The sequence below is a fragment of the Danio rerio genome, chromosome 25 (assembly GCF_052040795.2).
Source record: "Danio rerio strain M-AB ecotype USA chromosome 25, GRCz13ab, whole genome shotgun sequence".
Taxonomy (NCBI): Eukaryota; Metazoa; Chordata; class Actinopteri; order Cypriniformes; family Danionidae; genus Danio; species Danio rerio.
This window is the reverse complement of record NC_141045.1, coordinates 8,499,591-8,513,425: the sequence shown is the minus strand read 5'-3', so window position 1 is coordinate 8,513,425 and position 13,835 is coordinate 8,499,591. Positions and strand designations below refer to the sequence as shown.

The 13,835-nt window shown below is 33.0% G+C and overlaps 1 protein-coding gene across 1 annotated transcript; it reads left to right on the top strand.

Moving 5' to 3' along the window:
• Positions 1–2,542: 2,542 nt before the first annotated feature.
• cdkn1cb (cyclin dependent kinase inhibitor 1Cb) lies at positions 2,543–3,739 on the top strand. The gene is made up of 2 exons (XM_087311663.1): positions 2,543–3,153; positions 3,259–3,739. Exons 1-2 carry the CDS (start codon positions 2,694–2,696, stop codon positions 3,315–3,317), a joined length of 519 nt encoding a protein of 172 aa, XP_087167789.1. The 5' UTR covers positions 2,543–2,693; the 3' UTR covers positions 3,318–3,739.
• The last annotated feature ends 10,096 nt before the right edge of the window (positions 3,740–13,835 follow it).

Here is a 13,835-nt window from a genome sequence, read left to right as displayed (position 1 = left end):
GCTCATGTCTAAATTATGAGAAAAGTGGGCTACATTAAACCAGAACTGTAAAAACTAATAGACAACACTCGGATCATAATACCCATACATTATGTAAGCTGTCTGTTTATGTAAAACACATTATGTCCTACAGCAAGTGTTTGTACAGCTCTGAAAGCTTCACAGAAAGCAGAGTCAGCTCCTCAAACACTGCACTTAGTCAGTCTAAACATGTGAGTCTTTTCTAAAACACATGGATAAGAACTGAATTATATTTTTGCTAAAGGGTTTCTGCAGGCTTCTCTCTAATGAAGCTTGTTAAACCTGCTTGTTGCACAGGGAGATTTGTGTAGATTTGTTTGACTCCAATTCAGAGCCATTTAGGGTTAGAAGAGTAACCCTATAATAAATGTGGTGACTGAAGCCAGCAATTAACAAGGTCATAAACTTCTTATCTAATCTCGTTTAGATTTATCCGTTTGTTTAGTGTAATACCATAGTGTGATTAAAAGGGGGCGCTGTTGAACTACTGACTAAGCTCAAACCAATGGCTCAAACAGTGAACAAAATGATGACTAGATTTTCTTTCAGCTGATCTTTACATGATCTTTACACATTAACAGATTTCAAACTTTTTCTTTTTGTCATGTAAAAGCAGCTGAGATTATAGTTCATTATTTGTATTGTGTTTGTTGATTGTATTATCATTATTATATGAATAAATAATCGATTTTATAATGTATTTAGATAAAAAAAAAACAGATTATTTGTAATTATTAATTTTTTTGTCGGCTTATAGTCCCTTTATTAATCCGGGATCGCCACAGCGGAATGAACCGCCAACTTATCCAGCACGTTTTTATGCAGCGGATACCCATCCAGCCGCAACCCATCTCTGGGAAACCCACACACACACACACACACTATACGATAACAATTTAGCCTAACCAAATCACCTGTCCCGCATATCTTTGGTCTGTGGGGGAAACCGGAGCGCCCGGAGGAAACATGCAAACTCCACACAGAGGTTCGAACCAGCGACCCAGCGACTTTCTTGCTGTGAGGCAACAGCACTACCTACTGTGCCACTGCGTCGCCTTATTTTTCATTAAATGAATTTAAAATATATATTTAAACAATCAAATCAAGGCAAATTATATTAATAATAAAATGTTACTCAAAATTGTAAATAAATGTGTACAGTCAAAAGTTTGGGGTCATTTTTTTTCCAGTTTTTTTTTTTTTTTTAAGAAAATTATTCCGTTTACCAAGGCAGCGTGTATTAAATGTAAAGAAATTGCAAAATATTTATTCAAATTAAAATTCAAAATTTATTTCAAATAACTTCTTTCTTATTGTATGTCGTTTCAATAGAAATTACTTTTATTATTATTTAATTGATTTTATTATTATTACCATTAATAATAATAATAATAATAATAATAATAATAATAATAATAATAATAATACTTATTATTGTAATAGTGAAATCTTAAGGATCAAGTGACACTGTGAGGACTGGAGTAATGAAGCTGAAAATTCATCTTTAAAGTCACTGAAATAAATTAAATTGTAAACTAGTTTGAAAAAAGTTATTTTATAGTGCAATATCATGTCACAATTTTACAATGTGTACTGCATTTATGAATAAGTAAATGCAGCTTTGGTGAGCAGGAGAAGCTTATTTTTAAAACATTTAATAATCGTGACCCCAAACTTTTGACCAGTAGTTTACATACAAGAATGAATTTACTTTAATGCGCAGCCATATATTTCATGATGTAATTTAATATTTTATACATATTTTAGATAATTATATTATGATTTTTTTCACTGAATAGTGTATACAAACTATAGCTGTAAAAGACACGTCACGTGTCCTGATTTTAGTCTATAATCCTATTTTAAAATCCTTTAACGTTTTGATTTTTACAATTTACTTTGTTCTTCATAACTTCTTCATGACTCCCAAATATCAAATATATTAGGCCTAATACATGAATTTAAAAATCATGTGTGTGTGTGTGTGTGTGTATATATATATATATATACACACACAGTTAAAATTATTATTAAACCCACTGAATTATTAGCCCCGTTTATTTTTTTCCTCAATTTCCGTTTAATGGAATATATATATTATAGTCTGCATAAGAAAACTTGTTGAAAAATAAACAAACATATTTTTGATATACGAAAAACACTTTTTATTTGACTTATTTAACAACTGTTGTAGTTGTTCATGTTTATATATATATATATATATATATATATATATATAGTCTACATAAATATAAACATAAACCTTTTTTGATATACGGAAAAGACGTTTTATTTTACTTATTTAACTACTGTTGTCATTATTAATATTTAAAATACTTCACTCCAGGTGGTGAAATGTGAGCTGGCGGGGGTGAAAGCGGTAAAACCTATAAATATTCATACATTGAGCCAATGCGAGGACGCACAACCAATCACAGCTGAATACACGCAAGGCTATCCAATCACAACCAAACATAGGCGGGTCTAACAACACAACCGCATTGACCAATAGGAGCGAAGTGTGTGGGTTTTACGCCGCTGAGGCGCAGGACTTTAAATCTGACGAGATTAAATCACGTTATTTTACTACGTACAACGACGTGTGTGGGGGATTCACACGGATTTTTTTTTCTATTTGTGGCTTTTCGCTCTGATTTGGGATATTATCGACGATGTCTACCGTCCTGTTCTCCAGCATCGGCGGGGAAAGACTGGCATCCAGGAAAAGTGTCCCTCAGGAGATCGCTCCTCTGTTGAAGAGAACGGGAACATGCCGAAATCTGTTCGGACCGGTGGATCACGATGAGCTGAGGCGAGAACTGGCGTCAAAACTTCGCGAAATTTCTGAACGAGACCAGCAGAGGTGGAACTTCAATTTCAGCGAAGGACAGCCGCTGGATGGGGATTTAAAGTGGGAGGAAAGCCCAGCTGAGGGCTGCCCGCTGTTTTACAGAGAAACAGCTCCGATTACAATGAAGAAGAGACAAATTGTGGACTTGCCGACAACACAAAGAACCATAAACGTTGACAGAAAATGTGAAAGTCCAATGAAGATCTGTAAGAGTCAAACACAACGAAGAAAGTCTCGTAAACGCGTCCAGACGAAGAGCCAAACAAACATGCGCATTACAGGTAAACAAACATGACCGATAATATCACACCATTACTACTCATTTAAATATAACATAAGAGCATTTTTAAAGACACTGTTCATGTTTATAATCTTCTTTCATGCAGATTTCTATGGGAAAAGAAAGAGGACGGACGTCTGTAAGGAAAGGAGAAGCATGGACTGAAAAAGGGCTCAGTACGTGCGTCACGGAGTGGTGGCGGGAAAAGACCGGAAGTAATGACGAATCGGAGTCTGACTTGCGTTATTACGTGATAATATGATTCTGTCATCTTGTTTATTTAATATCTTTTTTGCCGTTTATACAGTTGAATCGTGAATAAGCAACTTGGTTTGCTGTTTACAGTCTGCGACTAACATGTAACTTTAAATTAAAGTTAGAACGAGTAAGCCTATTTATTATTGCCTAATATATCATGTATATATTTTGTCATGGCCTAAGTTATTTATTTATTGTTTATTGACTGCATTTTGTTCCAATAATAGTTTTATTTCAGTTAAATATTTTGTCTTGAACAAAATTACCCTGAGCCATATTCCTCACTGTTGTAAATATATTGTTTTATTAAATGTGTTTATGGATACAAACTTTGTCTTGTCCAGTTGTTCTTCGAGCCTGGCTAAGTTATAATAGTAAAAATAAAAAGCTACTTTTCGAAGTGTGGTTTATTCATAAACTAATTTCGAGAGGATCACGTGCTTATAATCAACACGGCTGGCTCTAATTAGATGATTACGGAAGCATTATAAATAACCTGAGTTTATCACTCACACAGTTATCTTCGTCTTGAAGCTCCCCCCTTTCCACCCCTTTCATCCTCCTCCTTTCCTGATTGGGCGACACGGTGGCCCAGTGGCTAGCACTGTTGCCTCACAGCAAGAACACCGCCGGTCCAACCTTTCGGGCCGGTCGGTGTTTCTGTGCGGAGTTTGCATGATTTCCCCGTGTTCGCGTGGGTTTCCCCCGGGTTCCCCGGTTTCCTCCCACCGTCCAAAACATGAACCATAGCCAAATCGACTAAAACAAATTATCACCCAATACAACCTCAGTTCACACTTCTCACGCTGACAAGCAGGGGAGTTTTCGAGACCTACCTGACCTCGAACTCCCCTCTCGCCCTTCTAACGGGAGGGAGCCCCGGGCTCGAGGATATTACGAGCTCAGGGCTCTCTCCCGGAACAGCATGCCAAATACGCTTTATTGATTATCAGCTAAGTGTGAACTCTTGAAAATCTGTTATTGAAGCAAACTACTGATCATTATTAAACGTTGATCACAACTCTTGCAAGACTAGCTATATGGTTGGAGCACATATCCAGAATAACATTATTTGGGTAAGTCTTAACCTTTTATTTCAAATATCTATGCTCTATATTTTTGCTGCTGGAAGAGCATCCGCTGGGTAAAACATATGCCAGAGTAGTTAACTGTTCATTCTGCAATGGCGACCCCTGATAAATAATGGACTAAGCTGAAGGAAAATGAATGATGCTCTATATTTTCTATTAGATTTGCTTTGGTTCTTTTAGTTCAGAGACAGCAACTTTGAAGATGGAGACTTCAGATTTTTACTTGATCAGAATGAAGCTGATTTGGGAAAAGTTGTTTTTGTCATGTCAAATCAACTTGAAAATTGTAATGCTTGTCTTATTTGTGGTCATAATTGACCATTTTGGAAACAAATAGGTAACTAGCTTAGTCCTATAGCTTTGTCTTGGACCCAAATAAAATCTTACTGTCCGCAAGGGCTTATTTTAAGATATTAATCCTAATTTTGGAGTACAACTTGTTTAAATACTTTTTCATAACAATACAACAAAGCTTTTGTAATTGCTTTTCACGTAAGAAATAATCTTTCAAGTATATACTATAAAAACGAAATTAAATCTGTGTAAACTACTGAATAAAATTTAGTAGAATGGCATCTACTAGAATGTTAAATACAAAAAGTAAAATAAATAGCCTATCATTTAATCGAAATGGCCAATTTTGTCTGTTAACCTGGAAATAAAGCGGCGCAGTTTCAAACTAACTGCTTATCATCTGAATAGCTGAAGCAAAAAGTTTATCATTACATGTATTTTTTCTAAATCTTCACATATCTTTATATATGAACTTAAAGATACAGTTCACCCAAAAAATAATATACTGTTCACTCTTATAATAATCTATAATAATCTATAATAATCAATCTATAATAATCAATATAACAATCACTCTTGACTTGTTACAAAAAACGATTGGTATAGATTTTTTTTAACTCTTTTTAACACAAAAGAAGTTATTTTGAAGAATGACGAAAACCGGCAACCATTGACATATATAATATAGGAAAAACAAATATTAATTCAGTGGTTTCATGTTTTTCAACATTCTTCAATATACATTCATTGTGTTTTGTCACATGGCTAAATAGCTAAAACAAAGTTTATCTTTAAATGTATTTATTCTAAATCTTCACATATCTTTAATGAAGAGACAGTTCACCTTAAAATAATATTCTGTTATCATTTATTCACCCTTGACTTGTTAATCGTGTTAATATTGTTATAGCACAATAGAACACAAAAAAAGATATTTTGAAGAATGTTGAAAACCGGTAACCATTGACATCTATAGGAAAAACAAATACGGAAGTCAGTGGTTACAGCTTTTCAACATTCAATACACTTTCATTGTGTTCGTCATATGGCTAAATAGCTAAATCAAAAAGGTCATTAAATTTTTTATCTTCTTATATTTTTAATATGAACTTAAAAACCAGTTCAATGAATATTTTGTTATCATGCATTTATTCACTCTTAGTTAAAAAAAACTATTGTTTTAGTTTTTTCCCTCCGTTGAACACAAAAGAATATATTTTGAAGAATGTTGAAAACAGGTAACCATTGACATCCATATAGCAAAAACAAATATATGGAAGTCAGTGGTTACAAGTTTCCCACATTCAATAAACTTTCATTGTGTTTTGTCATTTGGCTAAATAGCTAAAGCACAAAGGTTATCACTGAATTTATTTTTCCAAATCTTTACTTATCTAATATGAACTTAAAGAGACAATTCATAAAAAAATCTGGAATCATTTATCTACTCTTGACTTGTTAAGTGTTCACATTTTTATAGTGTTTTTCCCTCTGTTGAACACAAAAGAAGATCTTTTGAAGAATGGTGAAAACCGGTAACCATTGACATAAATAGTATAAGAGAAACAAATACTGTTTCCAAAATTCTTCAATAAACTTTCATTGTGTTTTGTCATATGGCTAATTAGCTAAAGCAGAAAGTTTATCATTAAATTATTTATTAAAATCTTCACATATATTTAATATGAACTTAAAGAGACAGTTCACCTAAAAGAAAATATTCTGTTATCATTTAATCTCTCTTGACTTGTTCAAAGAAACTATTGTTATAGTGTTTTTCCCTCCGTTGAACACAAAAGAAGATATTTATTTTAGATATTTTGAAGAATGTTGAAAATCGGTAACCATTGCCACCCATAGGAAAAGTCAGTGGTTCCAACATTCTTCAATACATTTTCATTTTGCTATTTGGCCACATGACTATATTTAGATTTTTGGATGAACTGTCCTTTTAAAACTAACATAGGTGTTGGTTGTAACTGTTCATGGCAAACACAACTGAAAAAGACAGAAGGCGCACTGCATGGGGGAGGAGAAGTGGACTGGATGTTTTGGGGACCACATAGGCAGAACAAAAGCGACGCGTAAATGAGCGGGAGAGATGAAAAGAAAGGATGAGAGCATGCCGTCTCGCTTTGACCTGCAAATTAGCGCGAATTAAAGCTGTTTGACCCGCGCGCTCCACCCTAAAAACCCGCTAATCATTCCTGTCAGCGCGCGGGACTCCCCGCCAAAACACCTGCTGGAGCGCGCGCATAGGAATGGCGCGTGTCTGCATACACAAACAGAGAAACTCGCCGGTGACCCGTTTTAATATTCATACGTGTTTAACATGTGTATGAGAGAAAGAGAGCTCGTCTTTAAAGGCAGCTGCCGTCAAGCTGTTCCACTTCACTCTATTATTTGAACGACGTCGATTGTTTCTTGTTTCTGACGTCACATTTCAAAGCTCTGATAAAGCACTTCAAACTACTAAAGACTTACCTGTATATACACAAGATAAAAGTAAAGCCAGATGAAAGGACCAGCGTATGTTGAATGGAACAGGAAGCACCATCTGACTGCAATTAGCTTTTAACTGATGTGGTTTTCTATATGGGCATATATGTAATTGGCGAGACCAACCAAATGAAGATTGAATGTAAAACCTTTGAGAAGTCCACATCAATGAAGCACTGTTCTGAATATACACTCATTTTTTGGGTGGGGGGAGCTGTTTGTTCAAACTAAGGCTAATGAAAGCCAAACTAAGGCTAATGAAATGAGCTGAAGCATCACAATGTTTTTATCTTTTGGGATAACTTAACTGTTTTGTAGTTAATTCTTTAATCCTGCTTGCTGCTTGTTCAAACGAGGCTACTTAAAATGAGTATTTTGGGGGGACAACTGAATTGTTTTATGTTCAATCCACTTAAATTTGTAAAAACAGTTAAATTGAGTTAATCGGTTTGTGTTTGGACTACATTAATGAATTGTTTTTGGACCTGCAGTTTTGACAGTGTCGAGGTGAGGGAAAGGCATTCAACAATTTCATTTAATTTTACTCTTAATATTTTATGTGAAATTTTTATAGTTTTATTTGAATGAAATGAATTACAATTGATCAAATTAAATAGACTTGGAAAAGCTAGAAAAACGCAGGATGTGCAATATTATAATACAAATAGCACACACTCAAAAAAATGAGTTTGCTGCTTGATTAGGCTACTTATTTAAAATGAGCTGAATCAACAATTCTTGAGTTTTTTGGGACAGCTTAATTATTTTATGTTCAATCCACTTAAATTTTTAGAAACAGTTAAACTGACCTATTCAGTTTGTTTGGACAGCATGAATGAATTGTGTGGAAGGCCTGCATACAGTGTCGGTGTAGAGGAAAGGCATTCAACAATATATTTTTATTTGAATTTTAATATATTTTTAATGTAAAATTAATATATTTTATTTTTAATTAAACGAAATACAATATATCAAATCAAAGACTATAAGAAAAGCTGGACAAATTGCAAGACGAGCAATAATATATTATAAATAGCACACACTCGAAAAATGATTTGCTGCTTGATGAAACTTATTTCAAATGAGCTGACGCAAAACAATTCTAGAGTTTTTTAGGACAACTTAACTGTTTTATGTTTAATCCACTTAAATGTGTAGAAACGGTTAAGTTGACTTAATCGGTTTGTGTTTGGACAACATTAATGAAGTGTGGAACCCATGAATTTTTGACAGTGTCAAGGTAGGGGTAAGGCATTCAACAATTTATTTTTATTTAAATTTGAATAAATATCTTATTTGAAACAATTAATATACTCTTATTTGAATCAAATATATTTTATTAAATCAAATATACTACGAATAGCTGGAAAAAAAAACAAGATGTGCAATAATATAATATAAAAAGCACACACTCAAAAAAATTATTTTGCTGCTTAATTAAACTTATTTAAAATTTACAACAACAAAAAAACACAATTCTTGAGATGTTTGGCACTGCTTAATTGTTCATGTTCAATCCACTTAAATTTAAGCTAACTTAATTAATTTGTGTTAAGTCAGCATGAATGAATTGTGTGGAAGCCAGCATTTTTTTTTACGGTGTATGTTAAATACTAAACTGCAAAACCCAAAAAGGCAACTCAAACAATTTGAGGAAACCGATTGTTACAAACCCTGTGAACTTAATCCATTTGAGTAAACGAAGCAATTTGAGCACTAAAACTGCAGTAAAACCCAATAAATGAAGAGAACTCAAACCAACTGATTACTGTAAAATCAAATAGGTTTAGGCAACTCAAATTGTTTGAGAAAACCGATTGCAACAATTTGAGTTTAAAAAACTGATCTGTTAAGCGTACTGTGAACTACCTCCATTTAAGTTGAAGTAATGAGGTATTTCATTAACTCATTACTTTCAACACTGAGTTCAAAGCTCTTTTCAAATGAGTAGAGTTAACTTTCAATCAATTGTGAGTTAACTACACTTATTTAATTTGATAAAGTTGACTGTCGGGTTTTACAGTGTGTTTAAACTTAACTACAAGCTATATACTTTGAGAGTTACACATTTGCATGAACATGCTTTTTTGAGTACGTAATCACTTTAATTTTGACAAAAGCATTCAATGTTTGTAAAAATAGAGAAAAGTGCTTTTCAAATAATAATAATAATAGGTGGCTACTTTGGTGTTACAAGTTTTATTTTTCATTATTTATTTATTGAATAAAATTATGCAGTAACAGGTTTCATCTATTATCTTTAAGGGTGCATGCCTAATTATTAGAGATTGTCAACTGAAAGGATAATCAAAAGTTATCTTTTAAATAATTAAAGAATAACATTAATAATTCAAAACATATACTAAAGTTAGCGATTTATTTCGCTGTGGCGACCCCTGATGAATAAAGGGACTTAGTCGAAGGAAAATCAATGAATGAACGAACATACTGAGCATTCAAGGTTGTCAAAATGAAAACGTTATTACATTTATTAGAAATACATGTAATGTTGAATTGAAATTATTAAAAAAAATAATAATAATTAAAAAAAAATATATATATATATACATTTTATACTATTTATAGAGATCATAAAATTAATTCTTATATTTACATTTTTTACAGTTAAGTTTACCTACAATATTAGTTTAGATGTCTAAAAAATACAAATGATGAACTGAAAATTAAATATAAATATTAAATCTAAAGTATAAGCATAGTCATATGGTGTTATTTAAAAATCTGTATTGTTTCATTTGATAAACATTATATTGATTAATAAATTTTGATAACAAAAAGATAGATTACATGTTGATTATAAGTATGATGAACTAAATATTAATTCTACAGATTGTCATTATTTTGATAAGGACTTCTAATATGAGGCGTTGTTGGGTTATTTATTGATAATTTATTTAAATATATTTAAAAATATTTGAACTAATATATTAAAATAAACCCCTTTATCCCGCCTTTTTTTTTGGAAACTGCTTGTGTATTTACATCATGTGTATATAACGGTGAGTTTATAAGACAGATGTCGTGCCTTATGAGTGCAGGGATCTCCAGTCTTTCTCAGCCACTCCACAGCTGCGTGTGGACGGACAGCAGCTGACCAAGCACATCCAGAGGGGGAGGGGCCACGGGAGGGGGAGGGGTCGCAGATCACCAGCTGACACACTCACTCAAGCACACTGACACAGCACATTATGAATTAATAACTCTCCAGATGAACACACGACATCTCCTTGAGAAAATCTAGTCTAATGAATGCACAATTTGTTAATTGACCTGTGTGGAACAGATGAAGTTCGAGACAGAATGATTTTCTTGGGCCTAGTTATTGTAGCCTACTTGTAGAAAATAACAATAAAGAAATCAATCATTCATAATTAGTTAATTACATTTTTATTACATTTATTTTATATGCATGCTAATTTAAATAGTGTATTGGATAGGCGACACAGTGATGCTGTGGGTAGCATGAGCACCCTCAATCCAAACACATGCGCTATAGGTGAATTGAATAAACTAAATTGGCCATAGTGTATGTGAAGGAGAGTGTATGGGTGTTTCCCAGTACTGGGTTGCAGCTGAAAGGGCATCCGCTGTGTAAAACATATGCTGGATAAGTTGGCGGTTCATTCCGCTGTGGTGACCTCTGATAAATAAAGGGACTAAGTCGAAAGAAAATGAATGAATGGTGTATAATATATTGATGTATACTGTAAATATATTGCAATTGATGTGGATATAATGTCAGTGGTTCAAATTATTTTAAAAGATAGAGCTCCATAAAAATATTAATAATACAAACCAGTTTGAGTATCTTTGGTTGAACACAAAATATATTTTGAGGAATGTCAGAGGTATAGCCATTGACATTCATAATAATTTCTGATTTCAAACATTCTTCAAAATATCTTTTGTGCAATTTATTTTTATGTTTGATCGAACTACCCTTTAGGTAAAAATTATATAGCGCCATCTGCTGGTGCTTACAAAATATGATGGCGCAAACACACACCAAACACGCACACAACACACACAACTTTAACCTAGTTCTAAATATTTGTCATTATAATTTACATTAACTTAATGTATTTTAATTAATATTTTTTCCCAATATGTTTATTGCCCCCCCCCTATCAATTATAGGCAATCAATAACAATGCAGCCTACAAAACAGCACACAGAGGTCAGAATTATTAGCCCCCCTGTTTATTTTTTTCCCTAAATTTCTGTTTAATGGAGAGGAGATTTTTTTTTCAACACATTTTTAAACAGAATAGTTTAATAATTCATTCTTAATTACTGATTTATTTTATCTTTGCCATGATGACGGTAAATAATATTTTACTAGATATTTTTCAAAACACTTCTATACAGGTTAAAGTGACATTTAATGGCTTAATTAGGTTAATTAGGTTAACTAGGCCGGTTAGGGTAATAATTAGGCAAGTTATTGTATAACGATGGTTTGTTCTGATCAAGAACTGAAGAACTCTGGGCCATTTATTTAGAGTTGCATTGATTTGCCACTAGAGGGCGACAACAAATGTATATACATTTAAAATGTAATTATTTGAGTTTTATTAAACTATTATATTCCTAAGACGTTGATTTAAAGATGCTTTTCCAAGTAGGCCAATATGAGTGAATAAATATACCAAGTAATAAATTTCATGGTATTTCAAACTTAAATATATTCATTCATTCATTCATTCATTCATTCATTTATTCATTCATTCATTCATTCATTCATTTTCTCAGCTTAGTCCTTTTATTCACCAGAGTTCGCCACAGCGGAATGAACCGCCAACTTATCCAGCATATGTTTTACACAGTGGATGCCCTTCCAGCTGCAAAAGTACATGGGAAACTAATATATTCCTTCACATTATTCAAACAAGTAGCCTAAATAGCCTGTAAGTAGCAGAGAGCTAATGCTACTCTTCAGTGAGTGTTTTTAAAAGTTGTTAATTGGTACTAACTAATAACAAATACACCAAGTCTGTCGTCTTACCTGTTATTAAATCTGGGAGGGAGCTAAAAGCCACCCAGAAACTGTCGAGCATCATTACAGAGGCTGAAACCCGGCGGAAAGGCAAGATTATCCCTCAGTTCAGGCAGATCAGCTCCATATAGTCGACTGTCGAGCGCTAATTTCAGCCTGTGGGTGTTTATGTGTGTGATCCTCCCTAATGTGGTTGTGCTCAAACCACGGCAGCTGAAAAACCCTCCTGGAAGCAGAGGAATAATCCTACCCAAACTCTAATAAAGGGGGAAAATAAGTCAAGTCCAAGAAAGTGTTTGTTTTACCCATGAACATTATTGTTGTCAACAAGCTCGACATCTTTCTGCAGGGGATTGACTTTGTATTGTAACGTTATACTGTAAATAGCCAAAGATAAAAGTGTCTAAATGACTGCTTATTTCGACTAAATGATTACTTACAAGCAGAAAAGCATTCCTTTTTGGATTTGAATATATTAACATGAGTCTAGCATGATAAAGCACATTTTTAATTGCGCTTGCAGAGCATATTGCATTGTATATATATATATATATATATTATATATTATATATATATATATATATATATATATATATATATATATATATATATATATATATATATATATATATGTGTGTGTGTGTGTGTGTGTGTATAGGTTATATATCCTCCTGAGACCCAAAGATTTTTTTTTCTTTTTTTCTGTGATTTCCTACATTCTTTGGGTAAAAAAAAAAAATCTACAATTTAGAGTTTTTATGTTTTGTTTTTATTTTTAATTTTACAGCATGTCCACTGTAGTGGACAGGACCATTTTAGATCGAAACGACCGCCATTCAGACAACAAAACTGTTCAGGATATGGCTGTAAAGGGATATTAATCCAATATTAATGTAACAAAAACTAAACAAAAGCCATTTTTTCTTTTGTATTGAAATTCCCGAAACAGTTTAGTTTGAAAGAGAGCCGGACTTAAAAAAAAAGTGATGTGAATCCAAAACAAATTTAACATAAATGTGAATTAAAAGTGATTGTCATTCTTTAATTGTCTCTAATTGTCTAATTGTCAGACTCAAGTCAGAGTCTCCCTCAACTATCTTATAAAAAATCCTGTCTGCTTCAGTTCTGCCTCCTACAACATGCAGTCATTAATTACATCAAGATGGTCCTGGTGTCCACTATAGTGGACATTTAAAAAAAGGTGATATTTTGAAACACAAACAAGTTAACAGCTTTGAAAGCTAAATGTATTGTTCCTGACACTTTAAAAAACACACATATATATATATATATGTAATAATAATAATATAAAAAAAAAATTAAAAGCTAAATTTTACATGCCTGTCTTCTTCCCATAAAATGTGCTGTTTTGTATGTCAGCCATTTTGGATGCAGTGTAAGAAGTGGTTCCTAGCATGCCAGCCAATCAAATGACATATCACTAGAAAGCCCAGGATGTCCTCTGAACGGTACAACAGGACTTGACAGTGTAGCTAAAACAATTCAAAGAAAATTCATGAAAAC